Source organism: Tetrahymena thermophila (assembly GCF_000189635.1).
Source record: "Tetrahymena thermophila SB210 genomic scaffold scf_8254659, whole genome shotgun sequence".
Lineage (NCBI taxonomy): Eukaryota > Ciliophora > Oligohymenophorea > Hymenostomatida > Tetrahymenidae > Tetrahymena > Tetrahymena thermophila.
The window spans coordinates 447,330-474,844 of record NW_002476426.1 but is presented as its reverse complement, the minus strand read 5'-3'; the positions used below and the strand labels follow the sequence as shown (position 1 = coordinate 474,844).

At 23.3% G+C, this 27,515-nt stretch overlaps 7 protein-coding genes across 7 annotated transcripts; 5 read left to right on the top strand and 2 right to left on the bottom strand. All coding sequences in view use genetic code 6, as the record gives it.

Moving 5' to 3' along the window:
- Window positions 1–1,554: 1,554 nt before the first annotated feature.
- On the top strand, window positions 1,555–10,925 carry TTHERM_00046850 (latrophilin/CL-like GPS domain protein; the record flags this gene model as incomplete). The annotated part of the gene is made up of 21 exons (XM_001014680.2): window positions 1,555–1,612; window positions 1,682–1,904; window positions 2,023–2,158; window positions 2,262–2,579; window positions 2,661–2,834; window positions 2,897–3,608; window positions 3,872–4,114; window positions 4,176–4,556; window positions 4,612–4,665; window positions 4,727–4,906; window positions 4,994–5,347; window positions 5,419–5,970; window positions 6,030–6,191; window positions 6,284–6,595; window positions 6,653–6,808; window positions 6,868–6,963; window positions 7,019–7,545; window positions 7,605–8,262; window positions 8,316–8,773; window positions 8,936–10,175; window positions 10,264–10,925. The coding sequence occupies 21 exons, from the start codon at window positions 1,555–1,557 to the stop codon at window positions 10,923–10,925; spliced, it is 7,656 nt and encodes a 2,551-aa protein (XP_001014680.2).
- Window positions 10,926–11,700: 775 nt separating this feature from the next.
- Window positions 11,701–13,350, top strand: TTHERM_00046840 (transmembrane protein, putative; the record flags this gene model as incomplete). Its single annotated transcript, XM_001014679.2, has 1 exon — window positions 11,701–13,350. Exon 1 carries the CDS (start codon window positions 11,737–11,739, stop codon window positions 13,348–13,350), a length of 1,614 nt encoding a protein of 537 aa, XP_001014679.1. The 5' UTR covers window positions 11,701–11,736.
- Window positions 13,351–14,087: 737 nt separating this feature from the next.
- On the top strand, window positions 14,088–16,736 carry TTHERM_00046830 (hypothetical protein; the record flags this gene model as incomplete). Its single annotated transcript, XM_001014678.2, has 7 exons — window positions 14,088–14,186; window positions 14,292–14,631; window positions 14,721–14,956; window positions 15,006–15,729; window positions 15,788–16,296; window positions 16,425–16,527; window positions 16,576–16,736. 7 exons carry the CDS (start codon window positions 14,088–14,090, stop codon window positions 16,734–16,736), a joined length of 2,172 nt encoding a protein of 723 aa, XP_001014678.2.
- Window positions 16,737–16,781: 45 nt separating this feature from the next.
- TTHERM_00046820 (hypothetical protein) lies at window positions 16,782–18,628 on the bottom strand. The gene is made up of 6 exons (XM_001014677.2): window positions 18,227–18,628; window positions 17,959–18,140; window positions 17,754–17,890; window positions 17,568–17,691; window positions 17,398–17,514; window positions 16,782–17,327 (listed from the first exon to the last, which is right to left on the bottom strand). The coding sequence occupies exons 1-6, from the start codon at window positions 18,605–18,607 to the stop codon at window positions 17,063–17,065; spliced, it is 1,206 nt and encodes a 401-aa protein (XP_001014677.2). The 5' UTR covers window positions 18,608–18,628; the 3' UTR covers window positions 16,782–17,062.
- A 473-nt stretch (window positions 18,629–19,101) lies between these two features.
- On the bottom strand, window positions 19,102–20,388 carry TTHERM_00046810 (metal cation transporter, ZIP family protein; the record flags this gene model as incomplete). Its single annotated transcript, XM_001014676.3, has 1 exon — window positions 19,102–20,388. One exon carries the CDS (start codon window positions 20,386–20,388, stop codon window positions 19,102–19,104), a length of 1,287 nt encoding a protein of 428 aa, XP_001014676.1.
- Window positions 20,389–22,425: 2,037 nt separating this feature from the next.
- On the top strand, window positions 22,426–23,781 carry TTHERM_00046800 (hypothetical protein; the record flags this gene model as incomplete). Its single annotated transcript, XM_001014675.2, has 1 exon — window positions 22,426–23,781. The coding sequence occupies exon 1, from the start codon at window positions 22,480–22,482 to the stop codon at window positions 23,779–23,781; it is 1,302 nt and encodes a 433-aa protein (XP_001014675.1). The 5' UTR covers window positions 22,426–22,479.
- A 554-nt stretch (window positions 23,782–24,335) lies between these two features.
- TTHERM_00046790 (rab-GTPase-TBC domain protein) lies at window positions 24,336–26,191 on the top strand (the record flags this gene model as incomplete). Its single annotated transcript, XM_001014674.3, has 6 exons — window positions 24,336–24,475; window positions 24,537–24,609; window positions 24,662–24,726; window positions 24,791–25,379; window positions 25,432–25,601; window positions 25,657–26,191. 6 exons carry the CDS (start codon window positions 24,336–24,338, stop codon window positions 26,189–26,191), a joined length of 1,572 nt encoding a protein of 523 aa, XP_001014674.2.
- Between the last annotated feature and the right edge of the window lie 1,324 nt (window positions 26,192–27,515).

Sequence of the window (27,515 nt, the reverse complement as noted above, 5' to 3'; positions counted from 1 at the left end):
TAAAATTTTGATATTGCATAATAATTCAATCAAAATTGGGTATTTTGTATCCAATATCAAGGATAAATGATTGAAATGAGAATAAAAAAGAGTTTTTTTTATATAAAAAATCTAAGCATCTTAGCGATCAAAAATTGCTTATTGGTAGAGAATCAGGAAAAAAAAAGATATTTTAAGCTAGTACAATATAAAAATTCATAGTGAATATTTTTAAATTGATAAACTCGCATGAAAATGGTTAAATAAAAAGGATAGTTGATAATACTTCAGGTACTCCTTCAAATTTAAGCATATTAGGTTGTTTTAAATCAGAGGAAAACCTTAGAATAAGAAGACACAGTAAAATCTAAATTTAATTTGGTTTACCTTTAAAAATGTGTTAAAGAATTTTTTCTTTTCTCTGTTTGTTCTAATTTATGATATTACACTTATTTTCGAACTAATTTATGCATGGATAGACTCTTATTCGTCCTAAATACTGATAACAAGCAAAAGTATTTAATTTTGATAGGTTTTAGAAGAACAATAGCATACTCTTCTATTTGTCTACTTATGCTTTTCTCAAATTTATTATTAGGACTTAGTTATTTTTATATAGTTAGTTGGAATAGACACCACCTTTGAACAAAAAAGAATTTCAACTATAATGTTCTAAATAAAATAGCTCCATTAATTAGATTTAATTTTATTTAGCGTGCTTAAAAATTTATCCCCTCAAACTATTTCTAACATAGCTTAATTACTTAATGTGAATTATAAAATAATTTTCAAAAAATATTATAAAATAATAATATAGTTTGATAAACACTTTCTTTAACAATTCAATAAAATAACTAAATCTAATTTTATATCAAAAAAAAATTAATTAATTTAATTATGTAGAAAATTTATATTATAATTTCTAGATCAATCTTATGATTTTTGATTAAATATGAGATTATTTTTTGTAATCAAAAACATATTTTAGGAAAAATTATTTTTTTGATTTGATGCTGTAAAATTTCATTTTATTAAAGTTAAATTTCATGAATGAATATAAATTAAAAATATTTTCTTAATCAATGATTTCTAAAATAAAGGCTTGTAATATATTAACCCTAAAAAAATGAGGATCTACGGTTTATTAAAGTATAAATTATAAAAAGCAATTGAAAAAACATATTTGTTAAAAAAAAATATTTTAAAGAATACAGTATTGCTATTATTGCAATAATTTAGAAATATTTTATAAAAATATAGGTTTAATATTAAAGAAATAATACAAACTAAAATTGATTTTAAATAAAATTTGTAAATTCTAATTCACAAAAATTTTAAATATTTAGTATCAAAATCTATTATTTGTTTATTTATTTACTTAATAACAATATCAAACTTTGAGTTATTTATTATTAACAATATTTTGAGTGAATATTTTAAAAGAATCAAAAATTAAATAAAACTTAATTGATATTTTTAACTAGTAAACAAAAACATTACATTTTATAGAAAAATATAGCTTAGCATATTTTCTAAGAGCTTCAGCTAAATTGATAGATAGTGCTTAAAAAACAAATGATTAAACAGATTTCCATATTTGTTTTCTATTTTATATTTTTAGCTAAATGCGAAGGTATTCAAATTTAATTATTCATTGCTAAAAAGTTTTAGTATGTTGAAATAAATAATTAATATAAAAAAGACTTTAGTTCATTATTCTCGACCAACTACACTGAGCTTGCTCCTGATCCTACTTAAATTATGACTTTTCAAAACACTACAGCACCTATGTAGTTTACTTAGTATTAAATAAATAACTTTTAAGCTGCATACTAGAGTATTTCTATTTCAATGTGGGTTAGAATAACTCAAACAACCATGTATCAAGGGAGAAAAATTCCTCTTTATTTAGTTAGTTCAAGCTTGTAATACTTTCTTTTTCAGCAAAATAGAAAGATCAACTAAAAAATAATTTTATTTTGATAATTTAATTACTTAAGAGTATCTAATTAAACATATATAAAATGATCTTATTATATTTAGAAACGGAAATATTGACTATTCTGACTCAAGAAACGTAAGACTCCTATTCAGTGCTTAAAATATGACAAATGGTCTGCAAGTTACATTTGAGACTTTCTTAGCATCAGGTTCTCAATGCTTTCAAGGCAATCTTCCCGTATATATTTTATTGGCTTTGTTAGTTTATTAGTTGATTAGTTTAAAAAATTAAATTGAGGTTGAGATTAACATAAAAATTTTATATTTACTTTTCTAAATAGGTTGTTGACGGTTCAAATTGGTTTTTTATATATCATGGAATTAATTTATAAAGTTTCAGAACTTCTTGTTACATTTATTCTCCTTCTATCCAAGCCTAGGCTTTTTAAGCAGTATCAACAGGAACTACTGCCAATAACAATTTAGGTTCTAGTTTTACAATATTTTTAGGAGGAGTTTTGAGACCAGCCTTCGCTAATTGGTTTGGAGCTGTGAGCATTCCTAGAGTTTATGTTAATTCATATTATGAAGATATAAACTCAATAAATAAACTTTTAATGATAGGAAAGTTTACATAAATTTATAGAGAATACCTTTCTGTAATAGAATTTAAATATTTTTTTTTATTTACGAAATTAATAATTAAATATATATAATTAATTAAATAAATAAATAAACAGATCAATAGCCAGCTAGGAATGTCGATATAGTATCCTAACTCATATAATTTTACAAATTACAAGTCGAGTTAAAATGTTAACAGCTTTATAATAGATGGATTTACATTTATTTCGTTTTCATTTACAACTTCTGTGGATTGGCCTTTATCATAAATACTCTTATAAATAATTCCAGTAAGATCCTAAAAATATTTTAAAATAAATATTAATAAAAGTTAAAATAATTAAAAATATAGACAAATCCCTTAAACAGTAATAGAATAGTTGTAGATGTTTTAAATAACAATTTAAGAATAACTTTCAATGGCTTTACCTATAAATTTGCAAATTTAAATAATCCGGAGTAATTAACTAAAAACTAGTCTTACAATTTATTTATATTTCTCTATAAAGCTCTTGGAAATACTGTTTTGATGGTTAAATACTATTTAACAACTGTTAGAAATCAATTAGATGATTCTCATTATTATGATTTTTAATGGGTTCCTCTATCATCACCAATTGATATAACAAATAACAATTATTATCTGTATTTCGGCAAAGCTTAAACTAATATTTTGATTTATAACGTATTTGTATCTAAAGGTGGTTTATTCTATAGAAATTCTTAAGATGATTGCTTATATACTTTGATGGATTTAAATACTCCTATATCTAATAGTGGCAATAAAAATTATCCTTTTGCCAGATATTGTGTCTTTTGTAAAGATGCGGGTAGTTATGTACTGGAAAATTAAAATACTAATTCTTTTTGCTCTGGTTCTTGTGGTGGCAATTATTTAAATTTAAACTAAGCTTCTCTATTTTGCTAAAACGCAATATTAAATATGATCCCATGTTCAGACACAGTAAATTGCTTATAATGTTAGTTTGCTCCAGCTAATTGCATTACTTGCTAATCAGGATAATATGCAAAATAAATATCACAATATTAGACTTAATGCACATGTAAATGTTATTAATCCATTTTTAAGCAATATAATAATAAAAATTAGGCAAATAAAAACGAATCTAAAAAAAATTACTCTCTTCATCATTATTTATTCTTTTTACTTTTCCTTACTTTTAAATGTTAAAATTTATTCTATTATAAAATCAAAAACTCAATAAAATTTTTTTGAAAAAATTAATCATTCGATAAAAAATAAAAAGCCGTTTTTATTTTATTAAACATCTTATTTATTTCTATTTTACAATTTTAAATTAAAAAGAATGTGGAAATAATTGTTCTGCATGTACTAATGCACAATAGTGTACTTAATGCAACTCTAATTATGCTCTTTCTAATCTATAATAATGTGTTTCATGCTCTAATTATGATAGTGATTGTTTAACATGCAATACAAATGGGTGTACATAATGCGGCACTAAAAACTTAGGTATTAATGGATAATGTGTGTAGAATTGCGATTATGGGTAATATCTCCAAGTTGTACCTATAAATTAATGTGTGAGTAAAAAAATTATTTTGATTTAAAAGTTAAATAAATTTGAAAAATATAAAAATATTAATAGAATGTGATAATAATTGCCTTGCTTGCAGTCTTAATTCCCAAAATCAATATACATGCAGTGTTTGTAAGGATAGAATTGTAAATCAAAACGGTGTAGCCTCTTAAATATTTTAAGATTTTTAAAACTCTATCTAATCTTGTGTTACATAATGTAGAGCAGGTTACTTTGGTAATGCTGCTACATATTAATGCTAGGCATGCTCAAGTTAGATATGTGCTACTTGCTAAAACTCTGCTGATAATTGCTTATAATGTGCCAGTACCTATAATTAACTTAATGCATTTGATAAAAATAATAACCCCATTACATTATGCTCTAATGATTGTATTAACTACGCTTCTTTGGACTCTAATGGAAATATTTAAAGCACTCCAATTTCAAGTTCATACTATTTTTTTGTATTAATTCTTGTATTGAAAGATTTTTTATCAAATAGATATTATTAGTAATATAGGGTTTTACGTTAATGCTGCTCTCAAATAATGTTCCCGTAATAAATTAAATTTTAAATAAATATATCCATTCAATTTCTATTCTATTTAATTATTTAGCTTGTCCAACAGGTTGTACTTTATGCAATGGAAATACTTATTAGCAGTGTACAGCAGCTGATAATTTACATACTTTCTTAAATTCAGGTGATTCTTCAACCTATTACTCTGACTCATGCAAACTAGGATATTATTTTGTTTAATTGCCTAAGCCCACAGATCTTAACATTTAATGTTTAAGTAAATTATTGAATTGATACTTAAATAAATATATTAATAAATAACTCGAAATAAAATTTTTAATGTTGTTTTATCTGAAAAATAAAGAATGTGATCCGAACTGCTTAGGATGCTAATCTTACTCTAAGACTTTGACAACTCCGAATGGCAAACAGTGCACATCTTGTTCTTCAGGCTCATTTTTAGATTCAAATTTGTAATAGTGCGTATAATAATGTTCTTCTGGATATTTCCAAAACAAAACTACGAATACATGTGATAAATGCTATACAACTTGCAAGGAATGTGTGGCAGGGACTATGAACGATTGTACCACAGCATGCTAAAATGGGGCTACCATTTAAATATTTGATAGCACGAACTTAAATATTTTTTCTTGTGTTCTTAGTTGCAGCATGGGATACTACTTAAACGTAAATGTCACACCAATTTAATGCTAATGTAAAAATAATTCACTTTTACTTAAATAAATCATGTTACATAATGCTTATAAACAAACAATAAAAAAATAGAGTGTCCATAATAATGTGCTACATGTTAAACAAACAGTGGTTGCACAAGTTGTGCAGCTAAATATTTCAGGGGACCAGTTGTTGCTAATTAAAATTACTTAACCTGCACAACTAACTGCACAGCTATGGCTTAACCAGATTAATTGGATCAAAATCATATAATTGGTTATTTTAACAACCCTGCTGGAAATATTTGCAGTGAATGCCATCCATATTGCTCTGCTTGTAACTCAGCAAGTTTATTAGATTGCACTTAGTGTACTGTATATCAAGGAATTTAATTTTATTTATAGAAAACTATAGCAAACGCAGCTTCTGGTTACTGCACTTAATCATGCTTAGATGGCTATATTCAATAAGGAGGAGCAAATTAACCATATGTATGCTAATCTTGCACTTAACCCTGCTTGACTTGCTCATAAACAACAGACAATTGTACTTCATGCTATAGTGGATTTTACCTTAAAACAACAACAAGCCCATAGACCTGTGTTGACTAAAATAGTTGTGGCTTGGGATACTATGGAGATAGAAATAGTCTAAAATGCTAAAGTAAATTTATTTATTTTTTATCTTAAATCTATCTAAATTATTATTTTTTCATTTTTAAGTTTGTGATGCCTCTTGCTATTCTTGCTCTGGAACATCAACAAATTGTACTAGCTGTAAATCAGGTTAAAAGTTAAAAAATAATATTTGCATTTAGGCAAGTTAGTATTGCGGTGATGGATACTTTGATTATAAAGATCAGGCAAACTTGTTAAGCTGCTAAAGTAAATTATATTCATTTGATAAATAAAATACTTGAGTTTGAAAGCAATTTAATGAAATTTCATTATAAAAAATGTATTTTTATATAATAAAGAATGCGATTAAAGTTGCTATTTATGTAAAGATGATTCTATGTCTTGTACTGCTTGCAAATTGGGACTGTTTGCATATAACAAATAATGTATCTCTTAGTAAGATTGTTTAGCCAAATTTATGATTCCAGATAGTAGTTCAGGAATATGCATGCCTTGCGCAACAGGTTGTCTATAATGTAAAAATACACCTACGAATTGCTAACTTTGTGATACTAGCCTTTAATATTACTTTTAGTCTCCATCAAAATGCGTTTTAACATGTGATCCAGGCTATTTTCCTACTACCTAGAATAACATTTAAGTTTGTTCATGTAAATTATTTATCATTTTCTTTTTTTGAAAGGATTTTAATTATTTTTTATATAAAGAATGTTACAGCACTTGCTCTTAGTGTAAAGACTCTACTCCATCATCTTGTTCTGCTTGTAATCCTGGTTATTACTTAACCTAATCTAAATAATGTGTTGCAACAAAGAGCTGTCCTGATGGATTTTATGGAGATGATTTAACAAACACTTGCAAACGTAAAATTAACATAATTGACTTCACAAAAATTAAATATTTATATGAAAATATTAATTAGCATGTGACTCTAAATGTGCCACTTGTTTTAATCCTAAAAATAATTAATGTAACTCTTGCAACAAGGGATATTACTTGTATAATCATTCTTGCTAACGTAAAAAAAAATTATGAAAAATATTTTTACTAAATTAATTTTAATTTTTAAAAAGCTTGCATGACAGGTTGTATAGATTGTACCAGTTTGCAAAATTGTAATCAGTGTGATTCTACTTAAGGTTATTTTTTCTATCAGCAGGCTTGCTATAAAACATGTCCAAGCGGATATTTAGGAGATATTAAGCAATCACCCTCTTGCATTTAATGTGCTTAAAAATGCTTGATATGTTCTGGTAAAATTGATACATGCACTTAGTGCAATTTAGGATATTATTCAAATGCTAGTGATTGTAGCCCTTGCTCTTAGTATTGTTAATAATGTACCAACTCAACTACCTGCCAACAATGTTAAAGTGGCACTTATCTTATAAATTCTGGTTGTACAACTAAATGTCCAATAGGCATGTTTGGAAATTAGATTACTTAGATGTGCTAAAATTGTGATACTTCATGCTCTACTTGTAATGGACCTTATTAATTTGATTGCCTATCATGTTAAGACCCATCTAAAGTGGTGAAAGAAGGAGTTTGTGTTGATCCTAATCAATGTATTGGGTCATACTTCTTAGATAAGAATAATGTAATTAAATCATTTTTGATATTTTTAAAATAAGTTTTTTTATTTACAAAAATGTAAAGAACTGTTCTCCATGTGACTAAGGATGCTTAAGCTGTAATTAAACAAGCTCAAATTGCAGCTTATGTGATTCAAATTATTTTTTCACAAATTACTATGCAAATGGGTAAGTAGTAACAAGGTGCTTTAAAGTATGTCCTACTGGGTACATTCCTAGCTCTGCATAGGACCAATAAAATTAATCTAACATTTTAAACTAGTGCATTTAATGTACCCAAAATTGCACAAGCTGCGCTGCTCCATTATATCTATATGGAAATCAATGTTTAGCATCCTGCCCAAATGGTTTTATAGGTAGCACTAGCAGTAATACTTGTATTAAATCAAATAATATTTTTTGTTAAATAAATAATCTCCAATCATCTTCAGTATTAGATCCCACAAAACCTCTTTCTTTTTAAGGATATTTGGCAACTACTTAACCTATATCTACTATGGTGTGGACTCTCTCTTCTCAACCATAAGGTTAATAAATCCTTACAGTAAACTAATAAGGAATTCCTAGTGGTGTTTTTAATACCTAAAAGGTTTTGATTTTACCTCCAAATACTTTATAAGCTGGAACTCAATATTAATTATCTCTTCACGGAACACTAACAGGTTCATCTGATGTTTGCGATAAATAACTACAATTTAAAACTTCATCTTAAATCTAAAAAGGTAATTTTTTTATTTATTTATTAAAAATTAAAATTAATTTTAAATTAATTAAGGCACATTAAGCGTTTAGAAAATACAGTAGTAATATAAGCTAGATACAACTATTCAAGCTTACCAATTTACTATCAGCGGATTCTCTACAAGCGATAGTGGATAAAATATTATGTTTGACATCGTTTTAATAAATTCTTAGACTAATTTAGTAAGCATCTTAGTAGCTTAGCAGCTAAGTACCTCATAGCCTATACAGTACACATATTTATTACAAAATCAGTTAGAAATTTAAACTTACATTCCTTAAGTTATTGCTTACACAGCAAGCTCTCAGGTTTCTGTGTAATCCTCAACATAAATAACAACATAAGGTACAATATCAAAACAAAAAGCTATTTAATAAATAAATTCAACAGTCACTTCTGCTAAATTCTTATTTAGCTCATTAGATGATATTAATTACTTAACTAATCTGTTTTATTAATCTTACTTATCTGACTTCAAAACAACTCAAAAGGTAAATAAATTATTTTATATTTTTATTTAGAAATTTTAATGAATAATAAAATAAATAAAAGTAAATTTAAAATAGAGCAATTAAATTCTTTTTAACAAAAATTTACAAATTAATTTAAAACTTTTTTATTACTTACAAATTAATATTTTAATAAATAAAAAGAACTAAATTGCGTTCCAAAGCTTTTTTGATGTCTATGATTCTTTGAATGGCAATTACTAGAGTACATGCAATCAATCGTTCTTTTGTAGCAACTAAGGAACTTGTGCTGAAAGCAAGTCTTATATTAGAAAATGCATATGTAATAAGGATTACAGTGGAGATAATTGTGAGTATCTTGGTACAGAATTTGGTAGTATTAAAAATTTGATTAGCTCTGTTACTTCTTCAAGTTTAATAACATCACAAAGTACTAATATGCAATCAAATTTACTTAAATTAAGTATAATCCACAATTTAAGCATTGCCAAAGGGATTTTATCCCTTGAAGATTTAAGAATTCTGATTAGTGTTTTCTTTTACATTCTATAATAAGGTACTACTTAGATACAACTTACTGCTACTTCTTTCCCAATAATATAAGATACTATTCAAAATATTTTAAGAAGTATGTTTAGCACTTCAGCTCTCTCAATAATAGATAAGGCAAATATAGATAAATTAATTTCAATGTACGAATAAAACATATTTTTATCAACTCAATATCTTGCAGGACAAAAGAATTACTATGAAGATGGATTATTTTCTAAATTTGAAGTTATTTATTTGAATAACTAAGCTATATCTGGTTCTACCAAAAACGTTTTTACCATATAATCTTAACTTAGTAATGCAACCTATTAAATTCCTCTTTCCTATTTGTAGAACAACTCAACTGTGATGTACTTTGTATCAATATAGTAAAAATATAATATTTATAACTAATACACCAGCTATGGCTAATTCTCGACTTCATTGTTTAGCTCTCTGAGCCTAATTGATGGATTGGGAGCTATTATAGATATTTCTTCATTTGATTAGGGTATGCTAATTTAGTTACCTAAGAACTACAACTATAACACTGTAACAGGAAATTCTGGTCAAAAGTATTACAGATGTACTTACTTATAAGAGTATACAAACAAATGGTAGGAAGATGGCTGTTAATTTGTTTCAGAGACACTAACATAAATAGTTTGTTCATGCACTCATTTAACTACATTTTCTGTATAATCTATCCCATATAATTTGTAGTAAAAACCTACACAATTAGATATCTTAAATGCAAATGGATGGAGTAATTTACAAGAATTTTTAAATAACCACAAAGATGGAATAGTTATTCCAGATACTCCTGAAGTTGTATAGCCAAGTAAATGGTTTCCAAACCCCATCGGCCTTTACGCGTTATTAATAATATTAGGTAATTAATTAAAATTTTTTATTTTAAATTAAAATGATTTATTTTCATATAATTTTTAATGATAAAATTAAAAAATGAAAATATTTAGGTCTTTACATAATATTCTCATATACTTCTATCTGGATTTAAAGCGATAAAGTTGTAGCTGAACAAAAGAGACATTTAACCTATCACCCCTTGCTTTCTATCATTTTTGGACAAAACACTTAAGAAGTGTCATCCTCGATGAAAATACTCTAGCTCTTTATTTAAATAATAGGAATATTATTTATTAACTGCTTTTTAGATACGTTGAATGTAGCTTTAAGGGTTATTATTTGCATATTAGTAAGTAGCGCCTTCCATTCACTTATCTTTAGGATCTACAATCATAAAAAATATTAGAAAGTAACAAACTCTTACCCTAATTAAAAATATTTATCTTAAGTTGACTAAATAAATATGAATTATGATCTAAGATAATTTAAAATGACTTTCTATATAATATGTTCTGTTCTTTATCTTATAGAGGGTATAGGATTGTCTGTTGCTGGAAATTTAATTGATACAAATAAAAACTTAGATTTCATAATTTCGTGCGTAATATCTATTATTATAGATATTGCTATTTTAGACTCTTTGATTTTTCTTATTGCGCATTATGCTTTGAAAAATAAAGAAAAGCTTTCTTATTTCTTCAAAATAAATGGGTATTACGACTTATTGATAAGCAATTATGTTGGAATTAGACAAAATGAATAAGAATTTTGATTGAAAACTTAATGTATTTGTATTTAATTATGAAGTTTTTATTTATTAGTATTTTTTAGTAAATATAATTCAAAAAATAATAAAATTAATTATTAAAATTTAGTTGAAGATATTGTATATTTTTATAAATAAAAAGTGAGAAAAATAAAATTTTAAAAAGTCTTTTTTTAATTATTGTTCGTTTTTTATTTTTCTTATTTGGTTTATTATATTGAATATCAAACAATTTAGATTTATTTATTTTATATAGTTGGAAAATAAGTTTCAAGTAGGTTATCACACTAAGTTTATTTTTGAAAAATGTATAATTAGCCGCTTTTCCTAAATATTTTTTTAAATCATGGAGTGGTGGATATTTATTAATAAATGAAGATTGATAGTAAAATTTAATTCAAATTGAATCAAATCCATTTATACTTTTACTCTTTGATAATACTAACTATTTGAAATTATTCAGCAAATAGAAAATTAGAATTAATTATACAAGGGATTTTATTATAAGTGAACTCCTATAGATATTGTAAATATTTATACCTTTGAGCTATTGTAGTTCTTATGAATGTAAAATGCTGAAAAAATTATTCATTTTTAAAAAAATAAATACTTACAGCTGACTTAATCTCTAAAAAGTAAAAAAAATAATATAAATAAATATTAATATTATATTTTTTTAAAAATTTTAATATTTAATTTTTATTAACTGCTAAATTTTATTTTCAGATATAAAATATGATTTACAAAACTTTGTTTTATAAATAATTTAATAATCAATAAAATTAAATCAAAAAAAGCAAATCCTAAAGTAAAAGACATGGCTAATTAAAATTTTGAAGAAACATATGAAGTTAATGAAACTATTTTTACAGCTTAAGAAAATAATAAATCTAAATAAATTAGGACTATTTTTGATCCTGTTCATGATCATATTTTGTTACCAGCAATTTTATGGAAAATTATAGATACTGAATAATTTCAAAGATTGAGAAATATTAAGTATAATGAATTTTTATATGGAGTATATATGGGTGCCACTTTCTCTTTCTTTGATTTATCTATTGGAGCTGCTCATTTAGCAAAGATGTATATGCTTTTCATAGAAGAAACAAATAGCAATAATGAACTTTTTTCAAAATTTATTGATGGAAACTCTAAAGATCACTTTAAAGATATTATTTGCTTAACCTAAGTTGCTGCTCTTAGTTATAATCTTGGCTAACTTCCATTCCGAAAGATTATAAAAAAGCTACTTAAAAATTAAAACTATGAAATTTGCCCAAAGAACGATAGAAGCGTTCAATTATTAGAAATAATTTTATTAAATTAATAACTAAGCAACAATTAATTGAGTGAAAATAAAGCAGAAAAAACATTTAATGATGAATAGGTTGAAGTGATCAAATATATGATTTTGGGAATTTCTTAAGATGAATGGGGAAAAAAAGATAATGAATTTAAAAAAAAATACCCTTATTGGATTTTCAAAATAGTGAAAAATTAAGATAAAAGCGATAAAGGGAAATATAATTTTGATATAATTAGACTAGAAAAACAATTTAGAGTTAATTTTGCAATACTTGGCAAGCCAATAAATAAAGAATATTACTATATTTTTATTCATACATAAATATACACACCCAAAAATCAAAAAGATCCTTAAATTTGTGATTTGAAATTAAATCAAATTAAGAACTTTGAAGACGAAAAAAAACATCATGACAAAATACTTAAATATCATAAAGCTAACATGGGAATTTCACTCACATTTTATGATGTATTTGAAAGTGTTTTTGATTTCTTGACGAGTCACATTTCTTTTTTTTAAAAAGAAGCATACAAAAATTATCAAAATCATCATGATAAAAAAAAATACTTACTTGATAAAAAAGAGTAAATTAGGGAATTTAACTATTTAGATGATAATATTATAGATGAGATTAAGAAAAATAGATCTAAAAATGAAATGTTTAAAGCTGGTCAATAAATTATATAATAATATGAAAATAGAATATTTTTGAAATTAATGTTTGATGGTTACTTTGAATTTAATTAAGAAGTTGAATAATTTATATAATATGTAGAATAAAGTTTTCAAAATACAAAATTAAAAATTATAATTTTATTAGAAAATTAAGATTAATCATAGAAATAAGTATTCATAGAAGATTTAAATTTCAAAAATGGACAGAAAGGAGATAAAATTTTAATTAGAATTTATTCTGATAAAGAAATTAAAGCCCATTTTAAAGATATTAAAGAAAAATTTAAGGATAGAAAGGAACCAATCACCACCTAAGAATAGTAAAGTAGCTCAAAATAACCTAGCTAATGTTCACTTGAAAAAATTGATGAAAAAGAGGAGAAACAATTAAAAAAAAATCAATAGCCATAAAATGACAATGAAAACTCCTTCTCTTAAATATCATGATTACTTGCTCAATTAATTATTTTAAAGCAAATAACATCTTTAAGCATGAGTGAATTAAATACTTATTCCTCTATTTTTAGAACTAATTTTTTTTGTTTAAATCCATAAATTGTTTCTAACTAAGATAACTTTCAACTTTCTTTTTCTTAGAAGTTTGTAAACGATTAGCATTTATTAGCTAAATTTAATAAAATAATTACTAAATTATAATAGATTTAACTTTTGAACTTTTTTTGATATTAGTAATTTAAAGATATTAACTATTTCAAGTAGACAATAGATTTTTGATAAAGATTTTTCAAACAAATAATTTTTTATTAAAAAATGTTTTTAAATTTATTTTCTATTTTTTAGAAATTTAACCCTCAAAACGAAATACATATTTTCTTATTACTTAATTTACACGATACTCATATATGATTTTCTTTATTAGGAACATCATTATTTTATAAAAAATGTGAAAATCAAATTAAATTTGATTATTATTATTTAGCAAAATTAGAATTTTTTGTTTATAATTTAAAATGAATTAAACAGTAAATTGTAATGTTATTTTATAATAATTGATTATTTTGTAGTTTGATTGCTTATTATTAGTTAAGATATTACTGGAATTTAAATATTTTCTGGGGAGATAGACTCAATATAAAAATAAGCTTGATTATATTAAAAAGATTTGATTTTTTTTAAGCTTAATTATTAAGAATTAGCAAAACAAAAACAAACTTTATTTAAAAATGAATTTCTATTAAATAATCTTAAAGTAAGTAGTAGATAACTAAAAGTATAGGCTTATTCTCCATCCTTAAAATATAATATTTATTTAGCACTTAATTGTAAATTATTCTATTCATTAATAATAAATTATATTACTTTTATTATTTATTATTTGATTTTGAAGCAGCATATTCAAAAGTTATAAAATATTTTTTATTAAAAAGACTTCTGCCACTTTACACTTGATACCAATAAATTAAAGCTTAGTTTTTAGGGTAGAAAATGATAAGTTTATCATTGAATAAAATCTTCCTCAAATAATTAAACTAGAATTTGTGAATTTTAATATTGAAAAATTGCTTGTTTAGCTAACTAAATTTTAAAGGCAACACTCCATAAATATGATTGAACATATTAAAAATATGGATTAATTTAAATATATATTTCAGAAGTACAGTATAAAATAGAAGACTTCATGCAAAGTAAAATCTGTTTGGATTAATTGGGAAAAGCAAGAATTGAGATGGAGTAATGAGAATTAAATTTCTTCCTCTTATTCAAAAAGTAAATTTAGATGATTATTTGTTACGCCATTTCCAATTTTCAAATAAAATTATTTGTATAAATAAATGCTTATATTAACTATATAAAAGTTAGTTTAAGGGATATCACTGATATTTAGTATGGATTTAAAAGCTAGAATTTATAAAGATATAGATTTTATCCAGGATTAAAGTTTGAATGTTGTCTTTCTATTTATTATATGATTTAAAGTTAGGAATAATGTCTAGATTTCTCTACTTAAAGGTTTATTGATTTGAAATAGTTTTTATAAATATTACAGGACATACTAGTCTATATAAATCATCCAGTCAGATCTTATATCACAGTAATAAAAATTACAAAAGTATGATATTTACTATTTTTAAAAAATTTAGAATCGTCAGTTATGTTTTTCAAAAGCGAAAATGAAATTAATGCAGTATGCAAACTAAAAAGAAAAGCTTACCCTAAATACATATTTAAAGAATAAAATATTTAATAGGATAGCAAGATCTTTGGTTAATTAAGAAGATATAGTAGCAAATAAAGCTTTAAATAGAGAGAATGATGTTTAATACATTGAATGGAAAAGTTCAAATATTAATTTAAATTAGTTTAAGGTAGATTAGTAAAAGTCTTAAAACTAAAACACATATAAAAGAGTTTAGTATCAATATAACGAAATTTAAACGGTAGGTGCAGCTAATAAAATTAATAATTCAGAAGCTTCAGATTTTAAAAAGATTCAATCTCCTATAAATGGAAGGATAGAACCTTCAAACACTAACAAAATACTCTTTTAAAAAGATACTTTAAATGATTCTTATAAGAATTTAAAGAAAGTAATACAGTTAAACACCTCATAATAAGACAGATTCTAAGAACAAAAATATAGAAAAACGAAATACCCAAATAGAAATATTCACTTAGATTTTCTTCACACTTCGGGATCTAACAAGAGTTTAAGTGTAAGCGAAAAAAGTATTTTAAATCTTACAAATGGATTACTTAGTCCTGAAATACATAATAAAATAAAACAGAAAATAAAAATTAGCAACTAGATTCCTAGTGGGAATATAATATAGAGATATATAAAGAGCAGCTTGTAAAAGCCAAGATGTACATTAAATTTAGATTGTTAAAAATTTATTTTAGCTTTTATTTTTTAAAAATATAGAAGAACAAATAAGAATTTTAGATTAATTCCAAAGCGAAAAAAATGAGTACTAAAGTGTTTAAACAAGTGAAGCAGATTAAATCCAAAGCTTAAAATTAGAAATAAAAGAATTATCATAAAAAATAGATGAAGTTTCTAAGCAAAAAATCAGTTTAGAATAAAATCTAAAGTTATGTAAATCATAGTTGTTGAAAGAAAAAACACTAAATGCTGCTTTGAAAGAGTAGCTAGTTGCTTTTAAAAATGGCAATTAAACTTTAGATTTAACTTTATCTCCTATTTAAAAGCCATTTGTTATGCAAACTACAATCTACTCGCCTTCAAGTACTCTTATAAAGAATTAATCAAATAAATAATCTGAAGATGCTTAATTAATACAGAACCTACAAAGACAGATACAGCAAGAAAGATAATAGAATTCTTAACTTAATTCTTAAATCTAAGATTTAAAATCTATTTATAAATCAGTTATTTCAACTCAAACAAAAACAATTAAAGATTAAATCAAAGTAAACATTTTTATTTTCACATATTATCAATAAAAAACCTTTTTTAATTTATTTAATTTAAAAATATTTATTTATTTTCTATTTAATTTTATTAAAATATTTTCTAATTTATTTATAAAATATTTTAGGGACTTTAATCCTGTATTGAAGACATATCAATAAAATAAATTGAATTAAAAAAAGATTTTGGTGCTTCCATCTCTCAAGTAAAAAAGATATTCTCATTTTTAGGTAAGTCCTTTTTTTGAAAGAAAACTTATATATAAATAATATTTTAAGGTAACTAAATAGTTGATTCTGAAAGAAGAGCGTTGTAACTAGAGAAGGAAAAGGAGGATCTTATGGTTTTCATAGATTAGTACATAAAAGATACAAAATGGAGTCGAAAATCTTTATCATTTTTAGAAGAAGATAAAACAACAAATTACAGTACAAATTGATACATTTAAGATAATTTTTCAAATAAAAAACACAGTCTCACTAGTCTCACTTAGTTAGTAAAATAATTAATTTAAACAAAACATATTAAGAACAAACCATTCAAACAAACTCAATAAATCAATTAATTAATTAATGGTTAACAAATAAATAACTTAGTAATTAATTTAAAATTATGTATAAAAATATAAAACTTTATTTATTTATTTAATAATCTATTTTCTTGACAACTTTTGTTTTATAAATATTATTTTATATTTTGTAAAGATTATTTATTTATTTATCTATCTGATGATCAATTATATATTATTATGAAATGAATTTAAGCTCACTCCCCTGATAATTCTTTATTCTTTTCGATTTTGTTTATCATATACCTAGCTAGTACAAGAAGAGATCCATCTGCCTTAAATATATCGTCTAGAATCTCCTTATTTACATGCTATTTGTTTATTTCAAATATTTTTTCATCCCTGGTAATGTTGGATCTCTCTTTTTCTAAATAATACAATCCTTCATCCAACAAAGTTTCAATTACATTTGACATATATGTCTTGACTGAAAACTAGAATGCATTCTTTGCATGATTATCTCTATTTGTTTAGAAATACATGTTTGTTTAAAATAAATTCGATTTTCATCTAAATTTAATTGTTTGTTTACCCATCATAATATTCAGAGTGACTAGTATTTAATTCTTTGCTTTTGTATTCATTATTTTTTTATGTAATCATTGCTCTCCTATTATGCTAGCACAAAATTGCAATTTCAGCAATAAAACTTTTATTATTAGACAAAAACATTTTTATTTTTATTTAATTTAAATAGCTTACGTCTAATTCTCTTCCAATCTTTCACTGTATATATCTATTGATTGTAATTATTTATTATATGAATTATCTCTTAATGCTCTTAAGAACTCATGCTTAGTGTTTTCCTTCCAGGGCTCTGCTAAATCTAATTTATTTATTTAATTAAATGATATATTTGCATTTTTAAATAAAATAATTATTATTTACCCTCTGAAAAGCTTAAATTTTATACAATGTGCTCTTAGCTTATAAACTTTACTAAATAACTTAAACTTTCGTTTGTTAGTTAGCCCAAATCATAATCTTCAATGTACTTATTTGATTTTAAACCTTCAATAACACGACTATTTCATAATTTATAATAAAATATTAAGCATTTAAATATTATTTTGTTGTTTAATAATTAGCTGACTTTGCCCCTTTTGTTCCTAATTTTGCATTATGCAAATGAAGCTTTCTGAGAGTTTTGTTTTTTTTGATAGCTTCTCCAATATTTTAACCACAAATATAAGAGAATCCTTCTATATCATTAAGAGAGATGCCTGTAATAAATGGTGAGTTTTTTTCTAATATTTTTGCAATTCTTATGCTTGTCTATAGATTAAATAAAAAATTGTTTTACTCAACTTTCCATTTTATTTTATTAATTAATAAATATTGCAAATTGTAAAATATATAACTTAATTGGTCAGTCTGTGATCTGAAAAGATTAACTCTCCCTTAAAAGTAGAATTATTAGAAATTATTTCTAGGAAACCCTCAATATCACTGTCTGAGAGTTTCATCGCATCCATTAATTTGTTTTCTTGATTGGATAAATTTAGTTTAGATCCAAATTTAGATTTTAACAAACTTGTTTCTTTCAATTCCAAATCATTATTTTTGTGTCCTAATTAATATTCCTACTCAATTTTATCATAATTTTCTAAAAATTCATTTGAATTCTCATTGAAATCAAAATTTATTATTGCTGTATTATCTCCATTGCTATCTAGTATTGGTAAATCTTAAGACAAGTACTTCTAGTACTCCTTAATTTTCATTATTAAAAAGCGTTTCATTCCTTTGATAAAAATTAATATATAATTAGTTGTTTTTAATTTATTATCAAGTAATCTTTAATATTATTAATATCTTTATAAACACATAAATAAAATAGATATATTATGTAAATATAATTAAGCAAACAAGTCTCTATGAGATTTTTATTTTTCAAATTATAAATTCATATTAAAAAGCTGAATAAAATTAATTTATTTAAAAATATATAATAAAATTATTTAAAAGTAAAAAATTTTATTTTGCAAATAAAAACTTAATAATTTTTAAAAAAGATTTAATTATTAAAATTTTGAAGTTAACTTTAACAGCTTTACTTTTAAATGTATTTTGATAACAAAAACCATTCAATTAATTTGTGTTTGCTATAAATTAGTTACGAAAGAAATAAATTATTATTAATTTTTTAATAGTGAGATAGTGATTGATTTTCAAATAAAATATAATTATTTTATAAATATTTCTTATATAATTTATTAAGAATATTTTAAATTTATCAATGAGAATGATCATCTGATTCTGCTAAAGTGATCAAAAACATGACTCCAAAACCTACGCATAAACCAAACAATTATAAGAAAGCAGTCTTGTTATTTTTTTCTTCAGAAAGTTTTGGTAGCATTTCTGCTGCTCCTATAAACAAGAAATTACCAGCTATAAAGCAATTCATTATGCGTTCAGCGTTTTCACTTAGACTTGCAACGGATATTCCAATAATAATTCCAATTAGACCAGAGAAATTAATAATACCATTGCATAAAATAGCCTAAAGTCCACTAAAATTCGAATTCAACAAAATAGAAACATCACCCATTTCTTAAGGTATTTCATGGGCAACAATAGCTACTATAGTACTTGCTGCTTTTGATTTAGTTGTTGATGTGAATGAAACTCCTAATGCTATTCCATCCATAATGTTATGTAAAAAATCAGCAATTAAGTTCATGTATCCTTCAGGTTTTTTATTCTTCCATCCTATTGTCAAGTCTATCTATTTAACTGATAATTCTTCAACTTTATTTTATTGTACTTCCTTATTTTCTGGTTCTTATTATATTTCCTAGTTTTATTGGTCAGAATTTTATTTCAGGTTCTCTTTTTCGATGTTAGTTAAATTATATTCAGTTGAAGTAGGGTTGCTAGTTAATTTGATGGATTCACTTGAAACTCTAGCATTTATTTATTTATGGTTATGACATTCATGTCCTTCGGAGTGACTATGTGAATCTTCTAAGCCATGGGAATGAGCTATTCCTAGCATGTGAAAAATCCTTTCAATAAGAGCAAAGACAAATATTCCAAGACAGATAAAGAATGACAATAGCTACATAGAAACACCTTCACCCTCTGCATGCTCTTCATGTTCATGTTCATGCTCATGATCATGAGATGCTTCTTCATGACTATGACTACCAAATGCATGAGGAAGTAAATGAACAACAGCGTCTCCAATCAAAGCACCAGCTGCAAAAGCAATAAGCACCTTCAAAAATGGATCGAACGAAATTTTTGTATATTTTTTTACGATAACAACAAAAGCAGAGCAGATAAATCCAAGAATTCCAAGCATTACACCTGTTAGCATACCATATGCCCAAGACTCTTCAGTTGAAAATGTTTCGCTAATTAAAGTTTCATTAACTTCATCATGGTCATGATCGTGATCTTCATGATGTTCGTCTGCACAGTAAGCAAATTTATTTAAAATAATAATAAAAATTACTATATTTAAAAATAAACTTCTGTAGTTCAACAACTTGTTAGAAAATAGGGATTGCTTCATAGATTTTTAATATTTTACTACGATTTTTGATTTCTTTTTGTTTTATTTAATTTTTTTGTTTATGAGTGACTCCTAAATTTCCTCTCAGTTTTTATAGTTTAATTTAAGATTAAAATCGCTAATTTTCTTCTCTAAAAATTTTTAAGTTTGATCTTGATAATAATGAAATTAATTGAGTTTCTGACCTTTGATAATAAAGTCTAGTGACTCTGATATTAGTTTACTTCTATAAATAATCAAATAATTATACTATTAGAGCAATAATATTCATCTTTTTTACGTACTAATAATTTTATGATGTATCAAAGGATAAATACTTTTAATAGATTTCTATTTATTCAAAGATTTGAAATTTTCCGGAACATTTTATGGAATAAAATTTTATTAGTTATATTATAAGATAGCATATAAAATAGAAAACTATTTAATTTAATTTTAAAAATAAATTGACTAAAATTAAAAATAAAAACTTAAATTTATGTGTGATTTATCTTCAAATTGGCATTAAAAAATATAAAAATGCTACTTTTCAAAATAAATTACGTGATTACTTTAAATTAATTTATTCTAATAAAATCTTATGGAAAAACATATATTTAGATGATCTTTATTTTATCTTAATTATACTTGATTGATTATTTGGATAGTTAACAAAATACTTGATACCAAATTAAAATTATAGATGAATAACACTTTCAAATATTTATTAATCCTAAATTACTTCTAAAAGCATTAAGCTAATAAAATTTCAATTATATTTTTAGTAAAGAAATAAAAATTAAAAAATTTTAATAAATATTTTCTTTATAAAATTAATTCTAAATTAATTTTATTAAGATTAAAAAAAATAAAATAAAAAATTTGTACTTTGTATATTTAGAAAAGCAAATAAATTAAAAATAGTAACTTTATGATTGGGTTCATAAAATATTAATTATTATATTCACAATAAAAAAATAATTAAACTATAAAGCTTATATTTTTATTTTCAGTTAATTTTTTAATTTTGCTTAAAAATGATATTGATAAAAATAATTTTCAAAGTTAATTTATTAAAAAAGCGATTAATTTATTTTCACATTAATGAAATAATTGATAAATAGGTTAATATAAATATTGAAGATATTAATTAATATATATCTACTAAGGATAATGTTTATTACTAGAACTGCTAAAGTTTTTATTTTCATTTGAAGGAGAAAAAAATAATTTTCAAATATGAAGAAAACCAACTGTTTATTTCCCTTAATACCTTTCAAAACATTTGACACTTTAATAATGGGGTTAGGGTCATAAGAAAAGCAAAAGAAGTTGTATGATAGATTTTATAAGACAAATAAATGTTTATTTGCAGATAAAACATAATCTATGCTTATTAGAAAAGAATATCTTTTCATTTGCTCAAACAATAATTTAAACCTATATTTTTATTTTAAATAATTTTATAATCAAAAGGATATTAATTTAATTATATTTATTCAATAACATACAAATTATTTGTTTAAATTTATACTCAAATATAAGATTGTTACATTCTTTACCATAATATATTTACTTTAAATATTTTTTTACTAAATTAAAAAAAATTGATGGAAAAAATTCAAATGAAATAAAGCTCTTATTTATTGATTTAAAAAATACAAAATTTTTTTAATCTTTTTTATTTAGGATAAAAAAAAAGGATTTTGAAATAGAGTTGTTAATTGTTTTAAATTAATGAAATTTTAAACAGTATTTTTTTGATTTTATATTTGGAAATACTGAAATAAAATAGGAAATATATTTATTTTCTCAACAATTATTTTTTCATTTATTAAAAATAACTTTTATATGTTTATAAATTAGATAAAGGAATACTAGCCCTTTTAATAATTTGTATTTTTACAACTATTTTAAATGATGGTTATATTCTGATTTCTAAATGAAGATATAAAAATCCAAAAATCTTACTCTAAGGCTTAATTGCCTTATTGATAAAAGTGTGGTAAATATTGTTATAAAAATTAATATTTTTCTTTAACAAATTTGATAATTCATTTCGATTTGAAATAGTAAGCATAATTTCTAATTAAAAAGAATAATTAAGTAAAGATGTAAAACATTCTTTTGACAACAGGTTATTAGTAGCCCAATCTAAGTAAGCTTTAATATGGTAATGTCAAGAAAAGAATTATTTAGAGCTGCGGTTCTGTTGAGCATTTTAAAGTCATTAATGAACAACATGGAAGCACTCTTTTAGTAGACAAGCAAGTTAGCTAAAAAAGGTACTCTGCTCAAGATTAATAATCATTAAAGTTCAATCTTACTAGCTTGCTAAATAAAAAATTATAATCATATAGCAAAGATGCTCATAATACTTAAAATCATAAGTTATATTAGTGCTCAATTAATAATTTTAACCCAATTCAATTAATACCTAAACAAGCCTCTTCAGATAAGTTGCCTTATTTAAATAGATTTAGAAGTTTGAGCGAAGGAAGTGCTTTTAAAAGATTAGCTTCTGCAAAACCTGCTATTTTAAATAGAAAAAGAAGTGTCACTGGTTAGATATCTTAGCCCCATTTAAATACTTAAAATCAATAGTTAATTCATTCTCAAAATTACTTTGATGTTAACCAAGCTTTATGTGTTTCAAATTATTTAAGCTGCAATACTGACCGTAAGCAGAGCTCAAATAAAGAAAATAAGTAAACTTACAATTTTGAGGGCTTATAGAGTGAAAAATTACCTAACTTCTCCAAAATAGCCTAGGTACAAGTGCCTCATACTAAAAGGTTGAGTAATTTCTAGTTACTCTGCGAAAAAAATAATAACTAAACTAGATATATAGCAAATTCTTAAAATTAATAAAGCAAAAACGAATCTTTGCTATTTACTAAATATAATAAAACAGTGTAACCATTCTAAGTTAGAAAGAGGGGAGTTTCAATTTCAGATAATAGTCCTTTTGCTCTAATTAAAACATTGAATACTTAAATGTCTACTACAGAGAGTATGTTTCTTACAGAAAATACTGAGAATAAGTCAACACAGCTTTTTGAAAATAGAAATTCTCTTGAGGAAATAATAAGCTAAAATGAATAAGATATTAAACAAAAAATAAACAGTAAAGATGTAGATAAAAATTTAGCTTTTAATCTAAAAAGGCTATAATTTGATAAATTTTTCCCAAAATGTGGACTAACTCAAAAATTAAAAACATACTATGAATAAATTGAAAAAGATTATTAAGATTAATACAAAAAGAATTTAGAAAAAGTGCGTAGAGTCGAAATACCAGAATACTAAAAGACCATTTTAAGGATGATAAGATAAGCATAGAAAAAGGAAGTTAACATTTAAAGTGAATACTAATCATTCAATTTCAATGATTCTAAATTGAAATATAAGTGAATTAATTAATAAAAATATATATTAAATATTTATTTTTAGATATAATGTAAGTGTTTATAAAAATATATGTCAAGTGTAATAATTTTGTTTTTATTTTTAGAGTTGTTAATATTAATTAGGCAATAATTATTTCATAATACAAATTTTAATCAATCAAAAGAAAACCTTATTAATGTCAAATACTTGTGTTCCTCATTTATTACTGTCAATTTAAAATTCCATGCCTAAATTGTAAATTTTAAGTATTATTTTGAAAAATTTTTTTAAGGGTATATTAAGTAATTGTTCACAAATGAGAGTTTGTACTGAAAAAAAAAGTTAACTTTAAATACATAAAAAACAATTATATATTATATTTATTTATAATACTAAATAGTGATTTAATAATAGCAAACAACCTTATTAAAAACTAACCAGAAATCTTTTGATTTTGAAATAGAAAAGTAGTAAATCAATCCTCTCACTAATTTTTGATATTATTTCATGCTAATTAATTATTTGCAGAAAAAATCTTATTATAAAAATTAAAAAAATTATCAAAAGTAGAACATATAATGAATAGAGCTGAAGATAATTATAGAAGCTAAAGCTAACTTAGGGAAAAAACATCTTGTTAAGTATGCCATAAAAAACTAGTAAACTTAGAGTATTGTCTTCGTTGTTCAAGAGCTCTTTGTGAAAAGTGTTATTAGAAGTATTTATTTTAAAGTTATCCATAATTGTTGCTATAAGAATGATAAATAAAATTAAAATAGGGGAAATTAAAGCAAATCTATTTGTCAACCTTGCGTTGATGAGTGTATTTTTATGCAAAAGCAAATTATGCAGGTATTAATTAAAAAAGATTTGAATATTCAATTAATACCTTTTTTTTTTAAAGTTTAAACCCAAATGGTGTTAGTAATCTAGTATAGGTAGAGAATGGGCTCAGCATTTGCTTGATAAGTAATACTTAAGTTGTCCTTATCAATAAACATATTTTCTGATTAATAAATATTTAAAATAAAAGAGATTTTAAAGTTCTTAATGAAGAGTACTAAGAAATATAGACATAAATAAGCAAGAATGTAGATTCAATCAAAAAATAGATTCCTCTCTTTGAAAAAGTTTTGCTAGATAGTGATAGCTTTAACTTGAAAGGAAGCAATATGAACTTTTCATTTTTAGACTTTTTATATAAAATAGGATTTCAATAAAATTAAGATACAATAAGACCAGTGAAGAATATATTATTAGCTTTTATATATATTAAGCCTGAGGTAGGTTACTCAGCTTATATGAAAAGTTTAGTTGTTTTCCTTTTATTTTTTATGGAAGAGAGTCTAGCGTATTTTTGCTTTTTAAAACTTTTCACTGAAATAATGCCTGAAAAAATATGGCCAAGCAATTGCAACAAAGAAGTTTTACAGAAAAGAGTAAAAGAAATGTCATCACTAACTTTAAAATTTAATTGTGTTAGCTAATCTGAAACCATTAGAGCTAAATACGAAGAATTTCTATAGAATAATATATTAAAGTTCTACTCTTCTTTTGTGATAGGCTTTACATCTTACAGAGAAACCTTTGTTTATTTTTCAAATTTAATGAAAGAAAAGAGTGTAAATAAAGATAAAATATTTTTTACTAATTAATTATTATCTAAATTAACAGTTTTATAATGTGGACGAGTATATCATGATAATATCACTAATTAATTACGATGCCATTATAAATTAAAGCAGCAATATTTATTAAGATATTTTATACAACACAACTATGACTAAAATAAATAATTTTAAGATACAGTTGCATGAGTTTTTAGATAATATTACTAGTACAAAGTAAACAAATTATTTCCAAAAATAACTCAATTAACATATTAAATTATAATATTAGCCAAATATATAGCCTATATAAGTAAAACTAAAAATTAGAAGTATAAAAGGAATAGTTAATCGAGCTAATGTGTAATTTATAAACAGAAATTGGTATTAAGCAGAGTTAGTAAGATTAAATTGAATCAGAATTAGATACCATGAAATTTGTTACTGAAATCAGTATTCATGGATAAATGTAAGAAGAAACCAAATTACAGTTAAGCGTTTCAAGTTTAAAAAGCTAACAGAAAGAGCTAGAAGAGTAAGAATAAAATCTAAAGGAATCAATATAATAAGGTGAGAGTAAAATCAAAGAGCTTTTAGATAGAGTAGAATAAAAATAAAAATCAAGTAAACAAAAAGCTGAAAGTAGAGAAGTGATAGAAATGAGATATTTAAACAGATAGAATCAATTAAAATCAAAAATAAGATAATTAGAAGAAGATCTAAAGCAGTAAGATTTAGAAATAGCTTCTAGAACTAAAATATTAGAGGCACGTAAAAAGAATCTATTTAATTAAAGTACTTAGTCATTTAAAAGCTAAATAGTTTGAAGAGGCAAACACATTATTGATAAAATCTTATATTAATAATTCTATTTCAAATTAAACAAAAACATTTAAAATTAAGCTAAGAATATAATATCCAAAGTAAGCAATAAAATTACGATTGGAGTTTTTCCTTGACCTATTTTCAAATTTAAAATTAAACTAAATAATACTTATAAAATTCTTATTAAGGAGAGTATTTTTGTATTTATTTTTAATTTAAAGCATTTAATAAATTTGCATATATCTTTTTATCTTCAGTTTTATATTTCAATTTTATCAGATATATCTTTAATCAGATTCAATTTTGTATCTCCCACCCATAAAATTTATTAAAATTGAGCTGTGTTCCTTTTAAGTATTCTACTGCCCTATTTTTTGCAGTCGCCATCCCAGTATTATTGGATTTCATATCAATATATCTATAACCGCAACTGTAGATTAAACTCCAATTAAACCCCTTCGCAGCTTTATGGTTTGCATAATCATATAGCTAGAAATGGTTTATTATATTTTTACCAAAATTAATTAAATTCCAATAAGTAAAATCTAATTTAAATTTTAATAATTTTTTTTAGTTTAAACATTATTTAATAAATTAGCATAAAATTTCCAATTAAATTTAATTAAGCAACTAATCATTCAATATTGCTCTTATTGAATATTTCATTAATTTTAGTTATACCATCTAAATACTAAATTAATCAAAAATAATTACAACACTTTGAAATTTAATATAATAAATAAATAAATTTATTAATTTTTATTCTTTTTAAAAATTCTTACTTAATTTCTTATTTTTTATAAAATTATTCTAAAATAATTTTAAAATAAATTCTAAAGTTTCACAAATAATTAATTTTTATAAAATCAACTAAAATATATCATAAGATCTATCTATCTTTTTTTTTAATTTTTACATCATATTTAGTTATTTTACCAATAATTATGATTTATTTTAAGTTAATTTTAAGTTAGAAAAGAATTATTTAATTAATTAAATTTGTATTAAATTTATATTATAATTATTATATTTTTATTAGAGTTTATTTATTTTTAAATAAATATAATTTTTATATTTATTATATACCTTTTTTTCCTAATATTTATATTTTAAAATACTTAATGAGACTTTTTGACTTATAAGATTTAAACCTATTAAAATGAATATTAATAATTATTAATTAGATAGTTTAAACAAATTAAGATTGATCTAATAAAGCTATTTAATATTTAAAAATATTATTTTATTTAAACATTAAATATCAATTCCTTCCATGTATCAATTATCAATATTCATTTCTATGATTTATTACATCAAATTCAAAGC